Source organism: Diabrotica virgifera, chromosome 5 (genome assembly GCF_917563875.1).
Source record: "Diabrotica virgifera virgifera chromosome 5, PGI_DIABVI_V3a".
Lineage (NCBI taxonomy): Eukaryota > Metazoa > Arthropoda > Insecta > Coleoptera > Chrysomelidae > Diabrotica > Diabrotica virgifera.
The window spans coordinates 239,363,447-239,389,785 of NC_065447.1; the positions used below are offsets into that span (position 1 = coordinate 239,363,447).

A 26,339-nucleotide genomic window follows, 5' to 3' on the forward strand; every position below is an offset into this window, starting at 1 on the left:
GGTCCATGTTTCAACGCCATAAAAAAGGACAGAGAAGACGTAGCATCGCAGCATTCTTACTTTTATACCAAGAAAAAGTTGTGGCTCTTGAAAAAGGCCCCCATACGGTTGAAAATGGATCTAGCTTTTCTGATGCGCGCTTTTATCTCTTGGTTGTTGGTCCATTCTTCATTTATTATGGTGCCGAAGTAGTTGTAATGCGTCACTCTGTTATTATCTACCTATTCCAATCATTATGTATAATTAGTTACGTCGTATGTATTTCTAGTATTTCTCCTCTCCTCCTCTATCCTTTATCCTTCGTAAGGATGTGGTGACGTTATGGTATTTGACGAATGGTTGCTATCCATTCTTCTCTCTCCTGGGCGCGGTGTGCTGCCTCAGACAGAGAGTAACCGGTGGCGCATTTTATTTGGTCTGACCATCGGAGTGGCGATCTTCCTCGAGTTCTTTTACCCTCTACCTTGCCTTCAACCACCAACCTCTCCATGCCTTCTCTTCGTCTGGTAATGTGTCCAAAATAGCTCAATATATTTTGGTTGATGATGGTGGTAAGCCTAGTGTTGATGTCGAGTTCTGATAATATTGAGATATTTGTGCGATGTGCTGTCCAGGGTATGTGCATCATTCTACGATATACCCACATTTCAAAGGCCATTATACGTCGTGAGTCGGACTTTTTAATGGTCCAAGTTTCTGAAGCATAGGTAGCGATAGGAAAGATAAGCGTCCGTACTAGGCGCAGTTTCGTGTTCCTGGTTATGGCCGTATCTTTCTATATTTTAGTGAGTTATAGTGAGTTAATAACTAGTATTTCTAGTTATTGTTTAATTGCTAATTGTTCCATAATTGTTAGCAAAATTAAAATAGCATGCAGTAAAAATGAATGCCGCAATCTTTTGTTTTATAAATTCTGCCTTTCATTTCTTTGCCGATATTTTTATTTCTCCATATTGTTTCATTCAGGCAACCTGTGGCTATGTTTGCACTATTCACCTGATCTTCTGTTTCGAGGTTTCCCTAGCTAGAGAGTGTGATGCCTAGATATTTAAACTCCATCACTTGTTCTATTATCTGACCTAATTTACATCTTATTAGATTTGCTGTTAGAGTTGGTGCATAACCTCGTGAACCTTGAAAATGCGTATGTATAACCGAAATAAAATGAAGCCTAAAAACATACGACTACATATTTTATTTGCTGCGAATTACGCGACAGGGTCCCATCTGCACCCTCATATTTTCAGTAATGTGGGATTCAATCGTTTCGTTCGTATATTGACGTCACCAAATGAATGAATTAGGTTCACGAGATTTTGTAACAGCAATACATCCATTTTTTGAAGATATTAACATGTTAAATTTTCTGGCGGTCATATTAAATTGGTGCAGCCTACGTTGTAAATCATTGACAATAGAGGACGCAGGAAATCCCTCTGTCTTTTAGGTGCTTTTCTATACTTTTTTATTGTTAATGTTACTGTTGATAAATTGATTTCTCTGTAATTCTCCGGGTCACCCCTTTGTCACCCTTTCTGCACAGTGGTATTAGGATGCTTGATCTCCGTTCTTATGGTACTCTGTTTTGTTCTATTATTTTTTATATTAGTTTTAATAGTTGTTTGGTCAGATCTCGTCCTCTGTACTTTAGGAGTTCATTCGTTATTCGGTTCTCTCCTGGCGAATTTACCTTTTTAAATTTCCTCAGTGGTTCCTTTACCTCTCCCTCCTCAATGTTTATTTCTTAGTTTGTCATCACTTCTGGTGTTAATGAAACAAAATGAACACCTTTAGCAAATAGTGATCGAAAGTAGTCTGCCCATGTTTTCTTTTTAATATGTTTTTATTAGTTCATTCATCTCTCTTCTTTGTCCTCTTCATTCTCCATATTACTCTTCTTTCTGCATGGAACATCAGATCGCTCAACACAAGAGACTAAGAAATAATTGAAGTGTGACAAATAGAGATATACGCTCTACAGGAAACGAGAAAGAAATGAAAAGGACAATCAAAATTAGGTGAATATATACTAACCTATAACGCAGTATCAAAAGAAAACAGGGACAAAGAAGGTGTAGCCTTACTAATACACCAAAGATACCAAAATTACATCAAAGAGTGTCAATACGTTGAGTCCGCGAGTCTTTACCCGTGCGTCATTAATACCTGGCGAGATAAAACACATACTTTTTATCTAGCATCATTCTCTTCCACGCATGAAACTCATGACAAACCAGCTGCCGTTTGTTATTGAGTAAAAACACATGTTATTTTTATGAACCATCTAGACTCAGTGCATTGAAAAGAGATAGGTACAAAAAAAGACGATTCGGTATGTTTTCATATTTTAAGCACAATGTGTTTGACGTTTCTGTTTTGTTTACTTTTGTGGCTGTCAGTCAGTTGAATTTTTTGCGGTTTTTGTCGAATTTTTGCGTTTTGAAGTTTCTTTATATTACATAAACAGTTGTTTTCACAACTAATTTTATAATGGGCTTTGAAATTTTAAGGTATATAAATTTATTTTGGCAATTAATATTTAAAACATACAAAGCTAACGTCATTCACACAGTAAAGAAATGATTGTGTTTAGATTTCCGTCAAAGTGAACAAAATAACAAAAATAAAATATGTTATTGAATTTTTTTATAAACTGTTTATTTATTTATTAATCAATAATAATAAATTAATTGATTAAGCTACTTTAAATGTAGCTGTAATTCTGCACAAAAATTTTGAAGCAAAACTTACATTTGACATTCTATATATTTGATAACGTCAAATTTTATAATAAATCCGTAATCGGAACAGTAGCCACTTTCTGTCAGTTGCTGTTGCGTGAAATAGATTTCCGACTTATTTCGTATGCTTTAAATGATGACGCACGGGTAAAGACTCGCGGACTCAACTGTATGTATCAGAAAGATAAGAATTATAACAGCAAATATAAGAATGAAGATGGAAAATCTAAACATAATCGAATTATACTGTTCAGAAAACAATAAATCTCAAACAACAAGGTACCTAAACATTTTATGCTGAATTACATGCAACAATTACAATGAAGGTGATATTACTGGCCGATTTTAACGCTCCAATAGGCAACCAAGTAATACCCGAAATTAAGCAAAAACATAACGAGAGTGTTAAAAACGATAATGGAGAACTGAAGAAAAACTTCTGCACGAATAACGAACTTAGCATAAGCAACACATTTTTTACAACAAATAACAACAGAAATATACATTCAATAACACCCGTGGATAAGATCTATGATAGGTTTTCCTAGGAAAGCTAAATTATGTGAATTAATCTGGGACAATTTTTCTTTTACTATTCCAAAAGTTGTCAAACCTGAGCCATAAATAAAAAAGTTATTTATGATCGGAAGTTGATAACATTTTAAAGCGGTCCTTTTTTTATTATCAGACTTCTTCTTCAAGTACCTAACTTTTCTTATAGAAGATCGGCAATAATTTGGACAAATTCTTCTCTGAATTGGGTCTTTTTCAGCCAATAGTTTAGGCTCCAGCCTGTCTAATCTCGTATTTTTTTAAGCCAGGAGCACTATGTCTATGTACGTCCTAGTCCACGTTTGCCCTTAATTTTACCCTCGATTACGAGCTGTAGAAAATTATATTTGCTGTTCATCTACACCAGGTAATATTAAGTCTACAGAATTTGTTACGAAAAGCTTAGGTGTATAAATATTGAATTTTCTAAAATAATAAAAGTATCGTGTCTATTGGAAACTACCCCAAAATCCAATCATAGAAAGTACAATGAGTCAGAACCAATTTTCCGACTAAACTACTTATCGCATCTATTCCGATTTTGAAATGTCGTGGCAACACCGACGGAGAACACGGTACGAGTTTGTCGGTTTCATGGACGGTGTTGCAGTATAGGAAGCGTGTGCACAATTTACTTTGTTTTAAGGTCGATATTTGTGCGCTTTCTTTTAAAGTTAGGGTGCGAATTGGGTACATGTTGTGCTTATTGGGCCAATCGATAAGCCAGAGTTGGTTTTAGGGATAAAAAAGATTAAAAAGGAAACTTGATAAGAACTAGTTGCTTTTATTTTTCTTGCGTATGCAACTGCAAGCTGCAAGTGCTATCGGATGACATAGCGACATGGTATTAGGATTAAGTTATAATATGAGAATATAACTATAACTCTCTTTTCAATTTAAAATATGAAAGCTTCGTAGGGCACTGTAATTACTTGAGAGAAATTTAAATACCTTCGGAAAGATTTATATGTCTGCTATTTAATGAGCAATTATCCAAATAAAAAGCAATTCAAAAGAATATAGCGTATTTGATAAATATGGGTAATAAAGACTTTTGGAATATAATGGGTACAGTAACACAAAAATGACTAGGTACTTTTCTTTTAATGAAGAACTAACCCCCCTGTTTGACATCGACAGGAAGACGCTCTATCAACTTTGCTATTCTACCTAGTTCTTGAGTCACTCATCAGAAAAACCAATGTAACAGGCCATATAAACACCAAGACCCAAGACAGTACAAATTACTGCACAATATGCAGACGATCTTGCTATCATCAGTAGAAACAAGCCACGACTAATGAAAGCGTTTAAGGAAATTGATCCTGAAGCACAAAAAGGGGGCTTATAATAAAGAACGCAAAAACAAAGTACATGACCGTCAAAAAAACACCTGATAATGAAAATGATATCACAACAGACAACTATAGTATTGAACGTGTGGATGCCTTCATATATTGGGCACAGAAATCAATCAGAAGAATTCCGTAAGTAGCGAAATTAATGCACGTATTTCCAGCGGGAATCGTACATACTATGCTAATAAAAGATTCTTCTTCTTCTTTACGTGTCATCTCCGCGACGAAGGTTGGCAATCATCACTGCTATTCCCACCTTTGACCCCACCAGTTGAGCTGCATCCAAACCATTCTCTGAGATTTCTCAGCCAGGACATTTTTCTCCTACCTATGCTGCGCCGTCCTTGAATATTTCCCTGCATAATTAATTTTAGGAGTTCATATATGTCACCACGTGTTATATGACCCAAGTATTGAAGTTTTCTTATTTTGATGGAATCCAGTATCTCCCTGCTGTTCTGTATTCTCCTTAGTACGTACTTCCTCATTGGTTATTCTGTCTGTCCAGGAGATTCTCAGCATTCTTCGATACGTCCACATCTCAAATGCTTCCAATCTATTGAGGCATCGTTTATTGAGGGTCCATGTCTCCACACCATACAAAAGAACAGAAAATACATAACATTTTAGTATTCGCTTTCTAAGATTTAGGCTGAGGTCTCTACTACATAATATTTGTTTCATATTAGTGAATGCACTTCTAGCCTTTTCTATTCTAATTCCGATTTATTTGGTATAATGGTTTGTTTCACTAATGTTTCTCCCTAAATAGTTATAATTCTGAACTCGTTCTATCGTCGTATTATTTACGTGTAGATTGATGTTTCTAATATTTTTCTTTGATATAACCATGAATTTCGTTTTCGTTATGTTTAGTGAGAGGCCAAATTCTTCACTCGTTGCAACAACCTTATCTAAAATTCTTTGTAGATCTGTAATAGTTTCTGCTATTAGTATTGTGTCATCGGCGTATCTAATTTCACATATGGGTAGGCCATTTATTTTTATGCCTGCTACTTCATCTTCTTCATCTGCTTTTTTGAATATTTCTTCTGAGTATGCATTAAACAGTGATGGCGACAAGACACAGCCCTGTCTAACGCCTCTTTTGATTTTTATTTTATTGGTGTTTAAATTATTTATTCTTATGACAGCTTCTTGTTTATAATGCAGATTATTTATTATTCTTATATCCCGTGTGTCGATGTTCTTTGTTCTCAGTAGTTTTATTAACGGATTATGTTTCACCGTATCGAATATCGAATGCCTTGTTATAATCTAGGAAGCAGACATAGATGTCCTGATTTACATCTAAACATCTCTGTACTAGCACATTTACTGCAAATAATGCTTCTCTGGTTCCTTGAGCATTTCTAAATCCGAACTGAGTTTGTCCAATGTATTGTTCTAACTTTTTGTATATTCTACGATGAATAATCTTTAGAAATACTTTGAGTACGTGGCGGTTTGTAGACTGATGGTACGCTATTCGTACCATCAGTCTAATGTGCCACATACTCAAATAAAAGATTGATGACATCGAAATTATTAGACAAAAGAATCAAAATTACTGTCTACAGAATATTGATTACACCTATGGTTGTGAAACCTAGGTAATGACGAAAAGGGATGAAGCCCAACTGAGGGATGAAAAGATACTGAGAAAAGTATATGGCCCGGTGCAAGAGGAAGACGGCTCATGGAGAATCAGGAGAAGCAACGAGGTTAATGAATTGAACTTTTTAGGTAATCGATCGATGTATCATTTTCTATATGTTTTAGTTCTATTAGTTCCTTTACCTCCGTTCTTTGACACTTACTCTTATGAAGCACCATAATATCTCCTTTTGCAGACTTCTCTTGGCTTAAATTCTTGACGGTCACTATTTAGTGCTTTGTAGTATTTTATTTCAGCCCCTGAAAAGTATTTTAAAAATTTTACATAAAAGAAAATATAAAAGTGTGGAGATCACAAGGCAGGGATGCATAAGGTTCGAGAGGATTTTTGCAATATGGGCAACGAGGGCTACAACATAAGAAGAAGAAGATGAAGAAGTATTTTCTTGTTTCATTTTTATCAAATAAATTTTTCAACAAACATTTCAAAGCAACACTTCTTGAAAGTCTATATTTAGATCTTCTAAATCCTCAATAACGTTTTTTTTTTGTTCTAGGTGAGAACTATGAAGATGCATCTGTTCACGCTTATCCAACTAGCGTGTTTGATAGTTTTATGGATCGTCAAGTCTACAAGAGCCTCGTTAGGTTTTCCATTCTTCTTGGTTCTGTTGGTGCCATTAAGAGCGCAACTTCCTCGGTTATTTTCACAGAAAGAGCTACGAGCGGTAAGTGTACATTAAAAAATAATTACAGTAGTTTACTAGACGTAAATGATGTCAAATAAAGTAATAAGCTTTCTTAATAATGTATAAGAAAATATAAAAATTAGGAAAATTAATTTTAACGCAACAAAAATATCAAAGCCATGGTTCAACACCGAGATCAGAAAGAAGGTCAACAGTTCAACACCGAGATCAGAAGAGAAAATGTTTACGTTGATCTGGACATTTCTGTAGCAAAACATTCAGTGCAAAAAGTTTTTCTCTGGTTCCCAAGTTCTTTTAGTTGGTGTCTGTTGTGGACTGGGACTCCCTACTGGGGCTGCATACAATATCACCGACCTAACGTAGGCCTGGTGCAACTGGATCTTCTTGACTTTCGTTAGGAGGCTGGTCCTCCTGTCGAGGTAAACTCCTAATCACTTGACGGATTTTTCTGATTATATGACGTTTCCTCGCATCTTGAGTTCTACTACTGGTGGATTTTGTTGCTGCGTAAAGATGCGGCTTTTCCGCGTCATTTTGATCTTCCCTTTTATCCGTGAATTCTGAAATTCTTCTTAAGTAATTTTTTAGTGGCTAGAAAATTCTTCTGTCTTCTTTTCGTGCTATGTAAATTGCCGTACCGTCCGCGTATAAGAGCTGTACTTGTTCTTGCATCTTTTAGTAAAGGACATCGCACACATCTTATGGAAAATATAATGTCACTCAAATTCAATAAAATTTATACGAATAGATTCGTTTTAAATTAACGATCAAATCTTATCATTGCGCCAACTCTTCTTCTTCTTCTTTTGCCCTTTAATTCGTCCAATTCTGAACATAGGCTTCCCCCAGTTTCCTCCATTCGCTTCTGTTTAGTGCTTTCTGTTTCCAGTGCGTTCCTCCTATCTTTTTAATGTCGTCTCCCCATCTCATCTGGGGTCGTCCTCTTGCTCTCTTTCCTGTCCATGGTCTCCATTGTTGTATCGTGCTATTCCACCTATTGTCCGTTTGTCTAGCGTTATGACCTGCGAAGCTCCATTTTAGCCTGGTTATATGTTGACCTGCGTCTTTGACTTTTGTTCTATTTCTGACCCAGTTGTTTTGCTTTTTGTCTGTCAATTTTACTTCTAACATTGCTCTCTCCATGGCTCTTGCCAACTCTTAATTATGATTAATTACGGCGCAAATTGCAATTAAAGCTTATCAAAATCATATTTTGGGAGTTCATAAAAATGTCAGATACAATCACTATTACTCAGGGTGCTATTCAAAGCAGCTTAAACCCAGCGGGTCCTAAAAGCGGATTAGTGAAACTATTTATACTTTCCTACTTCTCACCAAATATTTAATTATTACATAGGCGTTCGTTAAAAATTATCAATGGTGAGTGGTTCGCCTGTTTAAATGTTGTGGAATACTAATCAATTTTTTATTATTTATGTATGGTAAGTATACATAAAATCTGTAACTAATTTCGATTAAATAATGCATTCATTAGTGAGTGGTTCGTCTGTGTAAATGTTGTGCAATACTAATCATTTTTTATTATTTATGTATGGTAAGTATACATAAAATCTGTAACTAATTTCGATTAAATAATGCATTTCATTTCCCCACCACCATTGAGGTAAAATGCAAGGCGCGTTTTTTTGCATGGTTTCCCCATTAGGCCTAATCCATGTTGTCATTAATTATTAAAAATATATATAAAAAAATTGAAAACCAAGTTGTGGTATTCAAAAAGTCAACAATTACTGATTCAAATGCACGTCTCTATTAGGAGCGTCTAAGACAGAATGTAATAACTGTGTTGATGGATACCTTACATTTGCGTCATGCCTTGCATACCCTAGATACCATAATACACTTGCAACATGAGCACAGCATCCAAAAGTTCGTGCACCAGTTTTGCAAGTGCAGTAGTAGCCGTCGATTGGTATATTGTCACCGTCATTTTCTAGATGGAGTGGTTGAAAATCTATCCATAATTGATGTTTAGTCGCCTGACGAAATCTAGAGTAAACACGAGCTCTAAGAAGAAACTGTTCTTCTAAAAGTGCTTGAAATGTAAAATGTTCAATGTTTTCTCTCTGTAATTTATCTTGAATGTAATTGGGTGCAAGACCCTGTTCTTCTAAAAATGCTTGAAATGTAAAATGTTCAATGTTTTCTCTCTGTAATTTATCTTGAATGTAATTGGGTGCAAGTTTTACTTGGTAGATTCCAATAGCCAAATCTCTAATCTGTTGTAACGACAAAATGGGAAATTCTGGTAAAATAAGTTCATCTAAATTCACCCATGCATCGTCTTGAATACGTTGTAAGTCCAAACGGTCAACTTCAACACGAGCTTTTACGACATTTTCATATGCAGCCAATTCCTGCATTGTTTCTGTCAATTCTGCAGTTGCACCTTGCATTTGAATAGGTGGAAAATATTTATTAATTAAACTGCACCCAATTTTTAAAAACATTCTAATATTAGGCACATGATGGACCGGTATTAATCCACAAAACAATTTAAAAATACTTTTTAAATGTCCATTCCGAGCTTCAACTATCCATCTTGTTTTAGTAATTAATCGCGCTTTATTAGCATCTTCAGTAGACAACTGTCTTTGTCCTCTTGGTAGAAGTGGTGGCATATGACATTCTAGGCCTAAATAATTTAATAAATGAATAGAATCACGATAGCCTCTATCTACAATTACAATATCATTTGGTTGCAGCCAGTTACGCAAGTTATTTACTTCGTCTTGTTCCTCATCTTCAAGGTGATGTTGTAAAATTGCAGCATCGTTATTTCTTGAATCAGAAAAATAGGGGCCTTGTACGTCCAAAATATATCCGTCAGGTCCGACTATTAAAACAGGTTTGATTAAATGATAACCCTTATGTAGACAGTAAGTTTGGCGAAGACTTCGAAAATTAGACGATTTGGGAATTTTGAAATAGGTTCCATCTATGTAAATAATGGCTTGAGGATTGTCAAGATTCGGATTGTACAAAGAGTTAGCAAAATCTGTAACATGGGTTCTAATAAATTCTTGGCGACCAATTGCTTCTAAACCCAGATTTTCTCTAACAAATCGTTGACAAAGACTTGTACGTACTGCAGTTATTGTCAGACTAACGTTGGATCTGCTAGAATATGAGCACAAAATTTTTAATAAATCGTCACTTAAATTGTATTTTAATTTCATAAGAAATGTAATTAAATCCTTTTTAGTAATAACTCTAGTTCTATCATAAACTACGACCTCATCGCAATAAGTATAAAGATCTTGAAAATTATTTTTGCCTAAGTTTGTCAATGTTTTGAAGTCGTCCTCTTGAATACCCGTGTCTGTCTCGAAACGATTAGTAGTATTTTCAATTGCTGTCAGACGTAACGCTTGAAACCACTCTGAAACTTCTTTCGGACTTAAGTTAACATTACGCATATTACCACGCAAATTCTCTATTATATTATGATCTAGCATACTGTCATCATTTATGTGATCACTGCAACATAAAGCACCCTTTCCTACAAAAATCTCTCGTTTCATGTAGATATCTACTCTAGCTTCTAATGACAAACGTTCAAGATTTCTAGCTCTATCACATACAAAACATAAATTATTTCTTTGTAATACACACTTGAATCTACAAGCATTCACATTATCATCATTACCTTGTTCAATTTCTTCAATGATGTATCTGTAGCAGTTTATGTGAATCACAATCCCAATATCAAAATTGGCTTCCGGTAGATTGTGGTTCATTCGGCGACCCAATGCAATCTCCTGAAATCTTGGTGGAAGATTATCTAAGTTCTCAACTCGACGAAAACCTCTAGCACGAACTCGAACATCACAAATATAACACTGCATTTTCACTAAAAAAAATAGTTAATAGTAGAACAACAGTTCGACAAAAACTAACCATTTGGCGGAACGTAACGACCCTTTATAATAATTACTAGTTTACAATAATTACCAGATAAAGTTGACTAGTGACAAAAACTTTTGGTTCTTTCTAAAGCAAACGATTTGTCTAATTTTCTTCTAATTGATCGATAATGTTAAAACACAGTAGAATGCAATTTAAGTCGTAATTCAATAGTGTTAATTAAATAAAATTCTGTTAAATTCTCATTAGTGCGTTAAATACCCTTGTTTTACGGTGCGTCACTGGAAGTGCGTTGTCATTTATTATTTACAAGGTAAGAGGCTTAATAATCTTAGAAGATTTATGAACTCCCGATAATTTGGATATCTTAAAATATTTTTTCTCTCTCTAACTTATGTACCTACCCATTTGATTTCAGATTAATTTATATCAATTCCTGCTCTTATTACTGAAAATTCAGAGTTGGCGCAATGATAATAAGTGACCGTTACATTGAAACGAATCTATTCATGTAAGTTTTATTGAATTTGAGTGACATTATATTTTCCATAAGATGTGTGCGATGTCCTTTGAAACAAAAATTGTTGTATAAAATGGGCCATAAAATTCTGCCCTGAGGCATCCCTTCTTGGACTTCTTGTAGCCTGGATATCTTTTGATCAGATGAAACATGAAATGTTCTACTAGATAAATAAATCGCATATATTGACTAGATAATGAGGCAACCTAGCTCTGTCGTAGGCTTTTTCGATGTCGAGAATGGCCATTCCTGTTTTCCGGTTTCTGCTGAATCGGATCTTTGTGTCGCTGACTACTCTTGCTAGTTGGAGTTCGCAGTTTCTTCCAATTCTGAATACGAATTGGTCTTCTTGATTACTTATTCTTCTTCTTTCAGCGTACTTTATTAGTCTTCTGTAGATGTTATTCTCCAATATTTTTCAAATGGATTTCAATAGGGATATTGGTCTGTAGCTTTCTGGTATTCTTCAGTATACTAAAGGTATCCGAATATCTTCCAAGAATATGCGTTCTCTTCTCTATATCAAGAAATTTACTACCAACGTCTCTATCACTGAATATATCATCAAGTACAGGGCAACCTATCTTAAACTTATAAAATCAGCTAAAAAAGTCTACTACCAGAACCGCCTGGGAAGCTCCAAAAGTGTTGCAAAAGAAACTTGGTCCATAATAAACGATCTTCGAAATAAAACCCACACTGCTCAAACATTTTACCTTCCAGACCCTGAAAATCTAAATGAATACTTTGTTAATGTGAGTAAAAATATTACATCAACTATTTTGCCACAACAAGATCCCATTTCATATCTCCCTAATTCAAGAAATGTCTCGAATTCATTCTTTATAAAACCAGTCGTTAAATCTGAACTAATCCAAACAATTAATAGTATCAAAAGCAAATCTTCCTGTAGTACTGATGGTCTATCGATCAAAATTTTTTCTAATCTTCCAGAAAATGTGTTAGAAGTCCTCATCTCACTAATTAATGATTCTTTTGAGAAAGGTAAATTTCCAGAGTGCCTGAAGACAGCCATTATTATTCCTCTTCATAAGGGTGGTGAAATATCTAATACCTGCAATTATAGACCTATTGCACTACTACCGGTACTCTCCAAAATTATTGAGAGACTCATAAAAGCCCGACTTATGTCCTTTCTAGTTGAAAACATTTTATCACAAAATCAGTTCGGCTTTTTAAATAATAAATGCACCACTGATGCCATGTTTTCTGTACTACATGAGGTATATCAAGCACTGAACAATAATCTTTGCACTGCCACCGTTTTTTGTGACTATGCCAAAGCTTTTGATTGCGTAAATCACAACATTTTGATAAAAAAACTAAATTTCTACGGAATTAGAGGCATTTCTTTAGATTGGTTCCAATCTTACTTGGAAGATAGGAAACAACTGGTTAGAGCAAATGATAAAGACTCTAGTCTCAAAAACATTGTATGTGGGGTACCTCAAGGTTCAGTATTGGGTCCTCTACTTTTCCTTATCTTTATTAATGACATCACTAATTTAAAAATCGATGGAAACATCTTTCTTTTTGCTGATGATACCAGTATCACTTGGAGCAACTCAAATATTGCAACTCTTCATGCTACTATAACTTCTGATCTACTTACAATAAAAACCTGGTCTGACTCAAATTTACTCTCGTTTAACGTAGATAAAACAGTAGCATTGTCTTATAAAGGAGCTCTTCAACCCTTACCTCTTAATAACAGCCAGATCAGTACCGTTGATTCTGTAAAATTTCTTGGCATTTTTTTAGACAGCAATCTTAAATGGTCCCTCCATATCGATTTGTTACGGAAGAAACTCTCTTCAGCCTGCTATGCTATAAGATCTGTTTCGAATGAACTCAATTTAGCATCTTCCAAAATAACATATTTTTCTTTGTTCGAGTCACATCTTCGTTATGGTCTTCCTTTTTGGGGTTCTGGTACAGCTGCCCAATTTGATGTTATTTTCAAATTACAAAAAAGAGCTATAAGATATCTGTTTGGCCTCAGAAGAACAACACACTGCAGAAGTTACTTCAAAGATCACGGAATTTTAACCCTTCCATCTTTGTATATTTTAGAAACTGTTTGCTTAATTCGTAAACATCTACATGTCTTTCCACCAAGACCTAATCATCACTACTTCACGAGAAATTCTACGTTTGACGTCTATTTGCCGACCCCGTCCTCGGAGTTAGTAAAGAAATCGATATTATAGGTCTGTTCGTACAGGAATCAGAAACTATCACTGACTATCAGCAACTGCACGACGCATGCGTGTTTCAATATTAGCGTTCGCACAATTGAAACACGCATGCGTCGTGCAGTTGCTGATAGTCAGTGATAGTTTCTGATTCCTGTACGAACAGACCTTATATTCCTCAAAAAAAATGTACAACCATCTCCCCCTACAACTAAAATCTGCACCATCTTTTCCCAAATTCCGTAAACTGACAAAAGCCTACCTGTCTGAAAGACCATATTATTCAGTAGAAGATTATTTTAGTCAATAACTAAGAAATTACAGTACCCTTTGCACAAGTAGTATTTTTATTATTTTTTTATCTATATTTGGGTGTCATATGCAGCAGCTTAACTTTTTAACTTTTAAACCTTTTTTATTAATTATTAGGTAGACTATGGATTTGCAATTTATTTAAATTTTTGCAATTGATTATTTCTGTTTTAACTTCGATTTATTTATTTATTTTATTTAACTTATTGACGATTTATGTAATTTTAGTAAATTGGATTGTTACTGTTTTTTTTTTGCTATTTATAAGCTTTGTCGATAAAATTGTAAAAATTTTCATGGCAATAATGCATATTTCTATTCTATTCTATTCTATTCTATTCTATTCTTCATTGATTTTGAAGTCCGCATTACAAATGCACTTTTTCCAAGCAAAATCTGAAGATGTAGTATAGTTGCACTGCACTATCATTTTCGGTCGGTACCTAGTTCCTTGAATGCAATGTTGCTGATGTCTTTCATTTTTGGGACTCCGCTTCCTTTTAATCTTCTTATGATTTTAGCAACTTCTGTTGGATTTGGATTGTCTTCTTCCTCTACTAGAAATTCTTTGGTTTGTTCTCTCTCTTCTTGGCTTTTAGCGTCTTCCATGTCAACTACGTCCACCACGTTTATTGACATCCCCCCTTTTTCCCTGTATCGCCCGGACATTTTTTGCCACTAGGTTGTGGGATTATCTAATTTTTGACCGTGACCTGACATATCTCCTTTTTTGCCTGTGCCCTTCAAACTGCCTTGACAAGAGAGGACACAACTCTTAATCTGGCTCAGACTACCGCCATTAAAGAAATATGGTACAAGTTAATGTAAACTTCCAGCAAAGGGTATTCGGTATTATCACTGTAGTTTTATCTTTCAGCACTATAGCGTCTTGCCAGTTATGACTTATGGAATGAAGACAAGCCCGTGACACTTAAAGAGTTGTTAGCCAATAGATTAAGAACAACACAGAGGACCATCGAACGAGCTATATTGGGAGTATCTCTGAGAAAACATATACGACATGAGGACGTGAGAAGCAGGACGAAGGTGGAAGATGTAATTGGAAGAATTAAGCAAATGTAAATGGAACTGAGTAGGAAAGTGGCACGGCAAAACAACGACAGGTGGACAAGAAACATTGTACATTGGAGATCACGCGAGCACAGTCGTAGTAGAGGAAGACCACAAAACGATGGCTAGACTAGACGACATCAAAGCAAACACGGGGAGAAACTAGCGCCAAATAGCACAAAACAGAGAAGAGTGCAGAACTCATGGGGAGGTCTTTGTCCAGGAGTGGATGCCAACAGGCTGAAGAAGAAGAAGAAGAAGAAAAAAACTGTAGACTGTAGCGTATAAGAAAAAAATTTAAAAATTAAAGAATTCATTGAAAATGGGAAGACGCCGAAACATATTGAATTATTTTATCAACCTCAGACCCATAAACCCAGGAATTTACATAACTATCAAACTATCATTACTTTAAAAAATTGACCCTGTAATCTGTATTAAACCCTTCCTATTCTGAGAAGTAAACAGGAAGTGATCTGTATACAAGCGTGACTAATTTTAAATCCGTCTGCCATGTACTTTAGAAATTGTTGACAGAAAGAAGCACATCTAAATTCCGTGGCCTAACTCCTCCACAGCGATAACATTCGAAAAGGAAATACATATGTAATTTGAATTCGATTGGATTAACCAAACAAACATAAAAGATACCGTAGTCAAAACAGTTGATAGGAAAGTAAAAATATTTTTATATCTATGTGTTATAGTAGGGGACGAAAGTATGCTAAATGTGCAGTCACTCGAGCGCTTTGGGGACCTATTGGAATGTGAAGAGTAGGTTCTAAAACCAAAAAAAGTTAAGTAAAGTTTTCCATTTTCGTCGGGACTTTCCATTTTTAATTTAGTTTTCGATTTCCAACAATCGTTTTTTTTTCCGATTATAGCGCCATTTATAAATATGTAATTCGAAAAAATGTTTCAAATAAAAGTTACTTATTTTTACTTAAGGAATCCGAATCTGCAATAAAAAATGGGGGCTCCTATTTAAAATTTTAAAGTAACCCCCCACCCCACCTACGTGGGGTTTGGTGCCATTCGATAGATTTTTAAAACATATTGAATAAGTGTATTTTTTAGTTTTTCGATCTGATGTTCATTTCGCGAAATATCGCGGGATTCGTATTTAAAATCTTAAATTTACCCCCCACCCCTCTCCGTGGGGAGTCGTGTTTGATATCATTCGATAGATTTTTGACAAATATTGAGCACGCATTTTATAGTTTTTAGATCTATCGTCCAATTCGCGAAATATTCGTTTTTTTCTTGTGAAACTTTGTGACTCACCTATTTCTTTACGCCCCGCACAAATCGTCAGATTTTTGAAATATACACTGTTTTGCATGTTCTTAGCTTACCTTATTAACGAACTCCCCTGTGTTTAAAGCCAATATATGGTAGAGGTACATCTACAGTGTACCAAGTTTCTCCTCATATGATAATCTGACGCGCTCGAGTAACTGCAAAAATCCCCGCTTGGGCTCCCAGACCATTATACAGAGCGCCGCTGAATATAAAATCAAAACCAGACCAGACCATTAGAAATGGTTTTATTTTTATATCACAAGAAAACATATATGAACATGAGACAATAGATAACCTGTACAAAACAATAATAAATAATCAAAGAAATACACGAAGCCGCACAAAAAGCTTTAGGTACTACAAGCAAGGAACAAACTTTTCAGAAATTATGTAGGTACTGTTGGAATGATCATCTATAATCTAGAATTCTAGAAGAAATGAAAAAACATAAACAAGAAATATCTCATTAGAAACTAAATTATAAAACACAAGAAAGTAAATAAAAATATAAACAAGCATTGGTTAATTTTAAAAAAGAAGTAATAAAAGCCACAAACTAAAGTTGGGAAGACATAATATGCCAGAGGAGCTGGACACATACAGGGTGTCCCGAAAAGATTGGTCATAAATTATACCACAGATTCTAGGGTAAAAAATAGGTTGATTAAACCTCACTTACCTATATACAATAGTGCACACAAAAAAAGTTACAGCCCATCGAAGTTACAAACTGAAAATCGATTTTTTTTTCATATATCGAAAACTCTTAGAGATTTTTTATTGAAAATGGACATGTGGCATTCTTATAGTAGCAATATCTTAAAAAAAAATGAAAGTGAAATTTGTGCACCTCATCAAAAATTTTATGGGGGTTTTGTTCCCTTAAACCCCCCCCCCCAAACTTTTGTGTACGTTCCAATTAAATTATTATTGTTGCACTATTAGGTCAACACAATATTTTTAAAACTTTTTTGCCTCTTAGTACTTTTTCGATAAGCCAATGTTTATCGAGATATTTTGAATATTTGTCGAATCCACCACATTTGTATATGGTTAAGTACGATTATAGAGAGCTGTTAATAATCTGAAAATTTATTTTTAATATACATTATTAGCTATATGTATTTTGAAAAAGAAGCCACATCTCGATAAAAGGTGACTTATCAAAAAAAGACTAAGAGGCAAAATAGTTTTAAAAACACTGTGTTTATCTAATGGTACCACAATAATAGTTTAATTGGAACGTACACAAACATTTGGGGGGTTTAAAGGAACAAAACCCCCATAAATTTTTTATGTAAACATATTAAAAAAGAAGCCGCATCCCGATAAAAACTGGCTTATCTAAAAAATACCAGGAGACAAAAAGTTTTACAAACATTGTGTTTAACTAATGGTACCACAATAATGAATTAATTGGAACGTACACAAAAGTTTGGGGGGGTTTAAGGGAACAAAACCCCCATAACATTTTTATGGGGTGGACAGATTTCACTATAATTTTGTTTTAAGATGTTCCTGCCATGAGAATGCCCCATGTCCATTTTCAATAAAAAATCTCTAATAGTTTTCGATATATTGAAAAAAATCGAGTTTAATTTTGTAACTTCAAAGGGCTGTAACTTTTTTTATGAGCACATTTGTACTAAGGTAAGTTGGGTTCAATCGAACTATTTTTGACCCCAGAATGTGCGGTATGATTTGTGACCAATCTTTTCGGGACACCCTGTATATCTTACAGAGCGAATATCTAGAGAGAGAGTCCTAGAGATTTATAAAAAATCTGAAAATAAACAAAAAGAAAGAAATGAGAATAAACCCCATAACAACATTGAAATGGGAAAAAACATTACAAAATACTATTGGAGTAAACAAGACCAGATTATAAGTAGTACTTCATCAGGAAATGTATTCCAGGTTTTGGGATAGCCGATTATCATAGACGAGGAAAAGGTTAAAAACGCAATAACCCTGTTAAAAGATGGTCGTTCTCCTTTTCTGTAAAACATCAAAAAAATGGATCCACTACTAGATTAGTAAAAATGATCACATTTTTTTAACAGATACATAAATGGAGAGCTGGAGAGCCTGTACCATACCATAGATATATAAAGAAGGATGAATAACATCTGTACACAAAAATTGGGAAAACAGGAACTAATAATTACAGAAGAAGACATATAACCAGTACGCTAAGCCGATTAATAGGAAGAGTGTTAAAATACCTTATATTTGAAGAATATACATAATCCGTATTAATCTGATGAGCAAAATGGGTTCAAAGCCAGTAGATCATGTCAGAAAATTATATGGAAAATCTAAGCTAATTCCGCAAACTTTCAACGGTTGTTTATCGTAATTGCAAAAGACTAACGCATAGGAAATTAGCGCCGTTTAAAACCAAACGGTAAATTCGTTGGAATCATCGATATACGCGGGATCAAGACATCCCGTCCTTTGTATTTTTCCTTAATGATCCTTGCCTCAATGACATTATTCATTAGCCTTTTCGCAGTGAGTCTGAAACCTGTAAATGTAACGATTGTCAGATCCATAGTTGCTTATTTTGCGTTGTTTTGGTGAAACAAAATAACAGCAAAATGTAATAAATACAGTTGCGAAATTCATATCTACTTAATATGAAAATTAATGTTTATTAATAAAACAAAACATCAAAGCACAATTACCTTTTTTTTAATTTGCATAGAACGTCGTCAACTTTGAGATGTTTTGCTGTAACAGCAGCGAAACAGATATTTAAAATCAAACAGCAAGTCTGTTGGAATCATCGTTATACGCAGGATTAAGGCATCGTCCCCCTTTATATTTTCCCTTGATGATCCTTGATCAATGACATTATTCCTTATTAGTCCAGAGTAATAAGGATTTTCTCGGAACACTCAAAGATCCAAGCAGCTGACTACATTTTGGGTTATTGTAGACTTATAGGGAAAAAACCTACCTGTTTCCTGCCTAGAGTTCGCGTCCGTTTTTTAATTATTAACAATGTAGTGCAAAAATCGCGATTTTTTCGTTTTTTTGCACTCCATTCAAAAGCTAAATAGTTGACATAAAATTACAAAACTCAATTTTTTAGAACATTGAAAAACCTTCAAAATGCCGATTTTTGAAAGTTAAAAAGTTAATTTGTTGCTACGCAAACTCCAAAATAAGTGAAAATCGTTATTTGTTAATAACTTTTACTAAAACTACCTTAGAACTTTAGTGTTTCACCCAAAGTTGGGCATTAGCGTACTTAACAAACCTTCAAAATTTGAGACCGATCCATTAATTAGTTTAAGAGTTATTATATTTGTTTATCCCATAGACCTTTATTTTGCAATAAGATAAGACAGAAAATAATGAAGCAATTCTGAGTATGCCAAATAAAAGTAGAAGAAAGGTAGTATCAAAATGTATTAAAAAAAAGATAAAAAAATAGTTAATATAGTCAAAAATCCTAATGCCAAATTTTTGAAATTTTGTAGTTTATAAACATTTAGAATAACTTTAAAAATGTTATCCGTAGAAATCATCTTTTTATATATATTCGAAAAGACAGTATTTTAACACGAATTTTCAAATAAAAAAATTTAACCTGGGTTCATTTAGGACAAAGTTAGCCATATGTTTTTTTTTAATTCACAGCTAATTTGTTTATAATAATTAAGGAGTCTCATTAATGCCATTTTAAAGAATGAGATTTGTATTTTTTCTTAAAACACAATTTTTATTTTTGCATAAACATTGTACTTTCACAACACCCTCTACGATTTTTCAAAAATGTAGTTTAAACGATTACTAGGAGGAACCTACAAATCCACAGAGTTAAAATACCAAAAAAACAAATTCAAACTAATATAATTTTCTGTATCTGTATCTCCGGATCAACTCAATAGATTTTGATCTTTCTTTTTTTAATTTGTGTGTAATTTCTACGTACATTACAAATATGCACTTTGTTTATAAATCTATTAATTAATAAACAGTCTAATTTGTTAAAACAATTCTTGAAAAAATATTTTTTTACAAAAATCTATTTTTTTAATCATAGTATCATTAATGATCATAGAAAAAGTTAAAGTACACTTTAATAAATAAATGATTTTTATTAGATAATTATTTATTGAAGATAATTTATTTATTAAAGTATACCTTAACTTTTTCTATGATTATAACGATAGTATGATTAAAATCATGGATTTTTGGGAAAAAATTATTTTTTCAATAATTGTTTAAACAAATTAGACTGTTTATTAATTAATAAATGTCTAGACAAATTGTATATTTGTAATGTACAGAAAAATTACATAGAAATTAAAAAAAGAACGATCAAAATATATTCAGTAGATCCCGAGATATAGAAAATGATAGTAGTTTTAAGTTGCCTTTTTTAGTTTTTGAACTCGTGCATTTGTCGGCTCCCAGCTCCCCCTTCACTTACCGCGACTAGTCACCAATTGAACTACTTTTTAAAAATTCGTGTAAAATACCAACTTTTCTAATATGTAAAATAATTTTTTCTACGGACAATATTTTTAAAGTTATTCTACATGTTTATAAACTACAATATTTCACAAATTTGGCATTAGGATTTTTGACTATATGTATTAGATAATTGTTTTATCTTTTTTTAGTACATTTTGACAGCATCAGTTTTCTACTTTCATTTGGCATACGCAGAATTGCCCTATCTTCATTATTTTCTGTCTTATGTTATTGCAAAATAAAGGTCTCTGGGATAAACAATTAAAATAACTCTTAAACTAATTAATGGATCGGTCTCAAATTTTGAGGGTTTGTTAAGTACCCCAATACCTAACTTTGGGTGAAACACTAAAGTTCTAGGGTAGTTTTAGTAAAAGTTATTAACAAATAACGATTTTCACTTATTTTGCCGTTTGAGTAGCAACAAATTATCTTTTTAACTTAAAAAATCGGCATTTTGAAGGTTTTTTAATGTTCTAAAAATAAAATTTTGTAATCTTAGGTCAACTATTTAGCTTTTGAATGGGATGCAAAAAAATCTAAAAAAATCGCGATTTTTGCACTAAATTGTTAATAATTAAAAAATGGACGCCAACTCTAGGCAGGAAACAGGTAGGTTTTCTTCCTATAGGTCTACAATAACTAAGAAAGTAGTCCGCTACCTGGATCTTTGAGTATCCCGAACATGGTCTATTTCTAGTTTATTAACCTGGAGTATAGGCTTTTCGCGGTGAGTCTGAAATCTAAAATGATTTCGTGGTCATAATTATGTAACGGTTGTCAGACCCATAGTTGCTTATGTTGCGCTGTTTTGGTGAAAATAACAGCAAAATGTAATAATACCGTTGCGAAATTCATATCTACCTAATATGAAAATTAATGTTCATTAATAAAAGAAAACATCAACTTTGGGATGTTTCGCTGTAAAAACAGCTTTTCCTTCTAAAAGACTTTTGAATTAATCGTTTTTCAGAGCGAGTTTAAAATTCAGAGGATATTTGCTTATACGTATGTATCTCAAATGAATACGTTTCCAAGCAAACTTAATGAACCGTTAAAATAACGGCAGATATGTGAAGAAACTAAGTAGATCCCTCGTAGATGAATATGTACTTATGTCGTCCGCACCATATTCTCAAACAATCTCCAGAAATCATAATAAAATACTATTTCAGGAATTTTCCTTGGTGAATGACCTACTAGACAGCTCCGTATCCATACATAAATCCAATTAAAGATACTTTATATAAATAGTACGAATTGAAAGTTCCACAAACATTTCCTGAAATTTTCAACGATTGATACTCAACGCCACTACGTAGCACGTGTCTACCAGCGGAAATAACTGAATTCTGTTTAAAAAGGAATTCGAATGGGTTGCATGTGTGATCAATATAAAAATTTACAATGATAGTTTTTTACACTGCGCGTCAGAGAAAACTGACCCCCCCAAAATTGGCCATTTTTGATGTCTCGAATTTCCTAAACCTGTTGTCCGATTTAAGTGATTTTTTAATTTGTTTAAAACTAATTATTCTTTAACAATATCTCTGTAATAATATTATAATAATATTGTTCCTAGAAAGGTAAATTGTCATTATATACCGGGTGTACCAATTAAACTGTTTTTTTCTCAAAGTTCACCACACCATGTGGAATAATCTAGCATTTATAAAATACTGTCAATACTGATATTAAAACCCAACTATAGCCTCAGGTTTTCTTAACTTAACATTCTGTTTATGATTCATTCGCTTATGTTGGATAATAAAAAAAGTTAGGTACTTTAACAACTAGCCATGTGTTTCATCAATACAGGGTGTTTCTAAATAAGTGCGACAAAGTTTAAGGTTTAATAATTTTATATTTACCATTGGCGTGCATACACGTAATAATATGACCTGTATGCGCGCCAATGGAGAATATAAAATTCTTAATTGCATATCAAAAAATGCGCAATAACTATCTCTTAAAGCCTACCAAATTTTATTTGCATATCTCAACCAGTTTTAGAGCAATAAATAAATCATCAGTTTGTAAGAAAAAATTCAACATCCTGAATCTCGGAAACGAAGCATTTGCAGACATATGTTTATAAAGCAAACGGTCATTATTTTTTTATGCAGAATTACCCCTTAAAGTTTGTCGCACTTATTTAGAAACACCCTGTATTGATGAAGAACATAGCTAGTTGTTAAAGTACCTAACTTTTTTTTATCCAACATATGCGAATGAATCAAAAAAAGAATGTGTGTGTACTTTGTGCTCACGTAAGAAGTTATACTTCTATTATAATATAATTTCAACGAAATAAATATACCTACTTAACAGTTAAAATACAAAAAATTAACAATAATTACCAAAAATTAACCAAAACTTAACAATGCCAAATATTTAAAAAAACTTTTAAACCACCTTTTTCAAATTGCGCAAGTTGTATTATTAATATTAATGTTAATAAATGAAATATAAATATTTTGACGTTTCAGAATTTGACAATTCACTTTTAACTGCAGTGCCTTAAAAATTTTAAAGCACTAGTGCCTTAAAGTAGCATTTTTAACGCTCCTATGGAGTCCTAAAAATTGCATTTTTAACACGTTTGTAGAAAAATATATTTAAAAACACTAATATATTCTTTCCACACCTTTTCTGGACTGATACATATAGGTCTGGATCCCGCGTATGAAAAAAAAGTTGATTAATAGCAAGCTGAAAATTTGTTAATAGCTTAAGGGTGTCTAGTCGGACAAACTTTGATATATGGGAACACTGAAACAGGGGTAGTTTTAACTGTGGAACAGGTTAAAAATTTGGAACGGTCACACCACGAAAACGGCACATTTATTTTGTCCGACAGAACAGACTTAAACTCTCCGAACAGGGATTAAACTCTCATGCAAAAATCAGACTGCTATTTATCACCTGTCATAATTCCTGTCATTTGACATATTCTACATGTTCCACTCATTAAAACGCCCATTTGGTGATAAATAGCAGTCTGATTTTTGCATGAGAGTTTAATCTCTGTTCGAAGAGTTTAAGTCTGTTCTGTCGGACAAAATAAATGTGCCGTTTTCGTGGTGTGACCGTTCCAAATTTTTAACCTGTTCCACAGTTAAAACTACCCCTGTTCCAGTGTTCCCATATATCAAAGTTTATCCGACTAGACACCCTTAAGCTATTAACACATTTTCAGCTTGCTATTAATCAACTTTTTTTTCATACGCGGGATCCAGACCTAATACATAAATTAAAACATTTTGAAGTATAACTTCAAAAATATAATATGAAAACTATTTAAAAAGGCAGTATAACTATTAACCAACCTTTGTTGTTTCTCTTCCCACAAATTTTAAAACGCAACAACCATACATAACCAAACCGTCAACCGTCCAAACCACAGCTGCGCTACAGCTGCCATATTGGATAATTTTTGAACAATGCATGTCATTTGAACATCCAATCAGAACAAAGTTATAATGCGCATGCGCCGGGATCGTAGGTTTAACATATAAAAATTCACCCTTATATCGCGCGTAAAGAAGTATAACTTCAAAAATAGAATGTTAAGAAAACCTAAGGCTATAATTGGGTTTTAATTGTAGTATTTTATAAATTCTAGATTATTCCACAGGATGTGGTGAACTTTGAGAAAAAACACAGTTTAATTGGTACACCTGGTATACAATGACAATTTACCTGTCTAGGAGCAATATTATTACAGCGATATTGTTAAAGAGTAAGGCTATAACATATTAAAAAATCACTTAAATCGGACAACAGGTTTAGGAAATTCGAGACATCAAAAATGACCAATTTTGGGGGGTGCTCGTTTTCTCTGAGGCGCAGTGTATTACACTCACCGGCACAATTAACCGCCCACCTTGAATTTCTTTCAATTTGCAGAAATTGTCAATCTTGGACCACGTTTTATGAAAGGTGTGGTGAAAACTACCATTGAGAAAAACAAAACAATAAAATTATTGAGAAATAGTTATTTATGAAACAGTTCGTGAAGTATGCTTTTTGCGAACGCACGCGATGTTTAGAGCACGAGCGACAACGGAGCGAGTTCGCAAAAAGTACTTCACGCACAGTTTCATACAATATTTTATCTACGATAAACAAATAAAAAAACTGTAACTCTTCGTCACTGGAATTCATTTCTATTCTACAATTTTTAGAACTTTGACATTTAAAAATCCTAATTTCTTTCAAACCACAAAACTGTCAAAATTTTTGTTGTAATTTATTGCTCATTATGTCATCACCATGACAACGCGAAAGTTAAGGATATTTGATTATATGAAAGTGTGTCAAAAACAGTGCGAAAAAGTAAATCCCATTTAAAATACATGGTTGCTTCACGCACACTTTAAACCCTTCACGCACTGCTATCTATAATGACAGTTTTCACAAACTAAAAACTTATACATAATATGACATAGAGTAGATAAAAGTCGTTTTAGTAAATGCTTAGCAAAAATTCAATGTTTAAATATATTCGAAGAAAATTCAAACATAATTTTTAAAATCATAGTCTAATTAAAAAATTATAAGTATTAATAATGGGTGTTACCACCTCTGGCCCTTGGAACTTCTTGTAGCCGGTTCGGCAATCCATTCATGATATCCTTACTTACTTACTTAGTCCTAAGCCTTTCTACCTTTAGGTGTAAGGCTTCATGATATCCTAATGGGGGATATTGTGCCACTTCTCTACCGCAGCCGTCTTGAGCTCTCCGAAGGATGTAGGTGCTGGTACTCTTGCTTTTACCCGTTTTTTGAGGTTGAAATCCGTTTTTGATGGTAAAACTTGAATCCCGACCTCATTAAGATACTCACGTCTAGCTCTACGGTGTTGTAGGAGCAGATGTAGGGCGCAAGCTGGACGGAAAGCCCTCACGTTTTTGTCAGTTTTCTTCTAATTGTACGTTCACGCACACTAACATTTCTCACCTCAAGAAGACACGTACGAGCTTCAGGAGCGGTGCAAAAGCGATTTCTCAACATGTTGCTGACAATAAAGCGGTCATCTCGAATTGTATTGCATCGATGTCGGCCTTGACCTGGTTTGCGGATGTGTGAACCTATCTCCCGAAATCGTCTGATTACATCCCGTACCGTAGTTCAGCCCCTACCTACATCCTTCGGAGAGCTCAAGACGGCTGCGGTAGAGGAGTGTCACCGTATCCCCAATATTCCCCAATCGGATATCCAGTATATCATGAATAGATTGCCGAACCGGCTTCCAGAAGTCCTAAGGGTCAAAGGCGGCAACACACATTATTAATATTCAGAATGTTTTTGAATTAGACTATGATTTTCAAAATTATGTTTGAATTTTCTTCGAATATTTTTAAACATTGAATTTTTGTTAAGCATCCCTTGATAAACGACTTTTTTTCAATAATTTTATTGTTTACTTTCCCTTAAAGGTAGTTTTCACCATATCTTTTATAAAATGTGGTCCAAGAATGACAATTTCTGTAAATTGAAATACAAGAAATACAAGGTGGTTAATGGTGCCGGTACATGTATGTGAGGGAGGAGATTTATTT

General features: G+C 33.8%; 1 protein-coding gene across 4 annotated transcripts in view; it reads left to right on the forward strand.

The window, feature by feature from the left end:
• LOC114343583 (anion exchange protein 2) overlaps positions 1-26,339 on the forward strand; it is a 732,215-nt gene that overhangs the window by 694,877 nt on the left and 10,999 nt on the right. For all 4 annotated transcript variants that reach the window (XM_050650923.1, XM_050650925.1, XM_050650926.1 and 1 more), the window contains one exon: positions 6,826-6,996. In XM_050650923.1, coding sequence (XP_050506880.1) covers positions 6,826-6,996 — 171 coding nt within the window. The remainder of the gene's footprint in view (positions 1-6,825; positions 6,997-26,339) is intronic.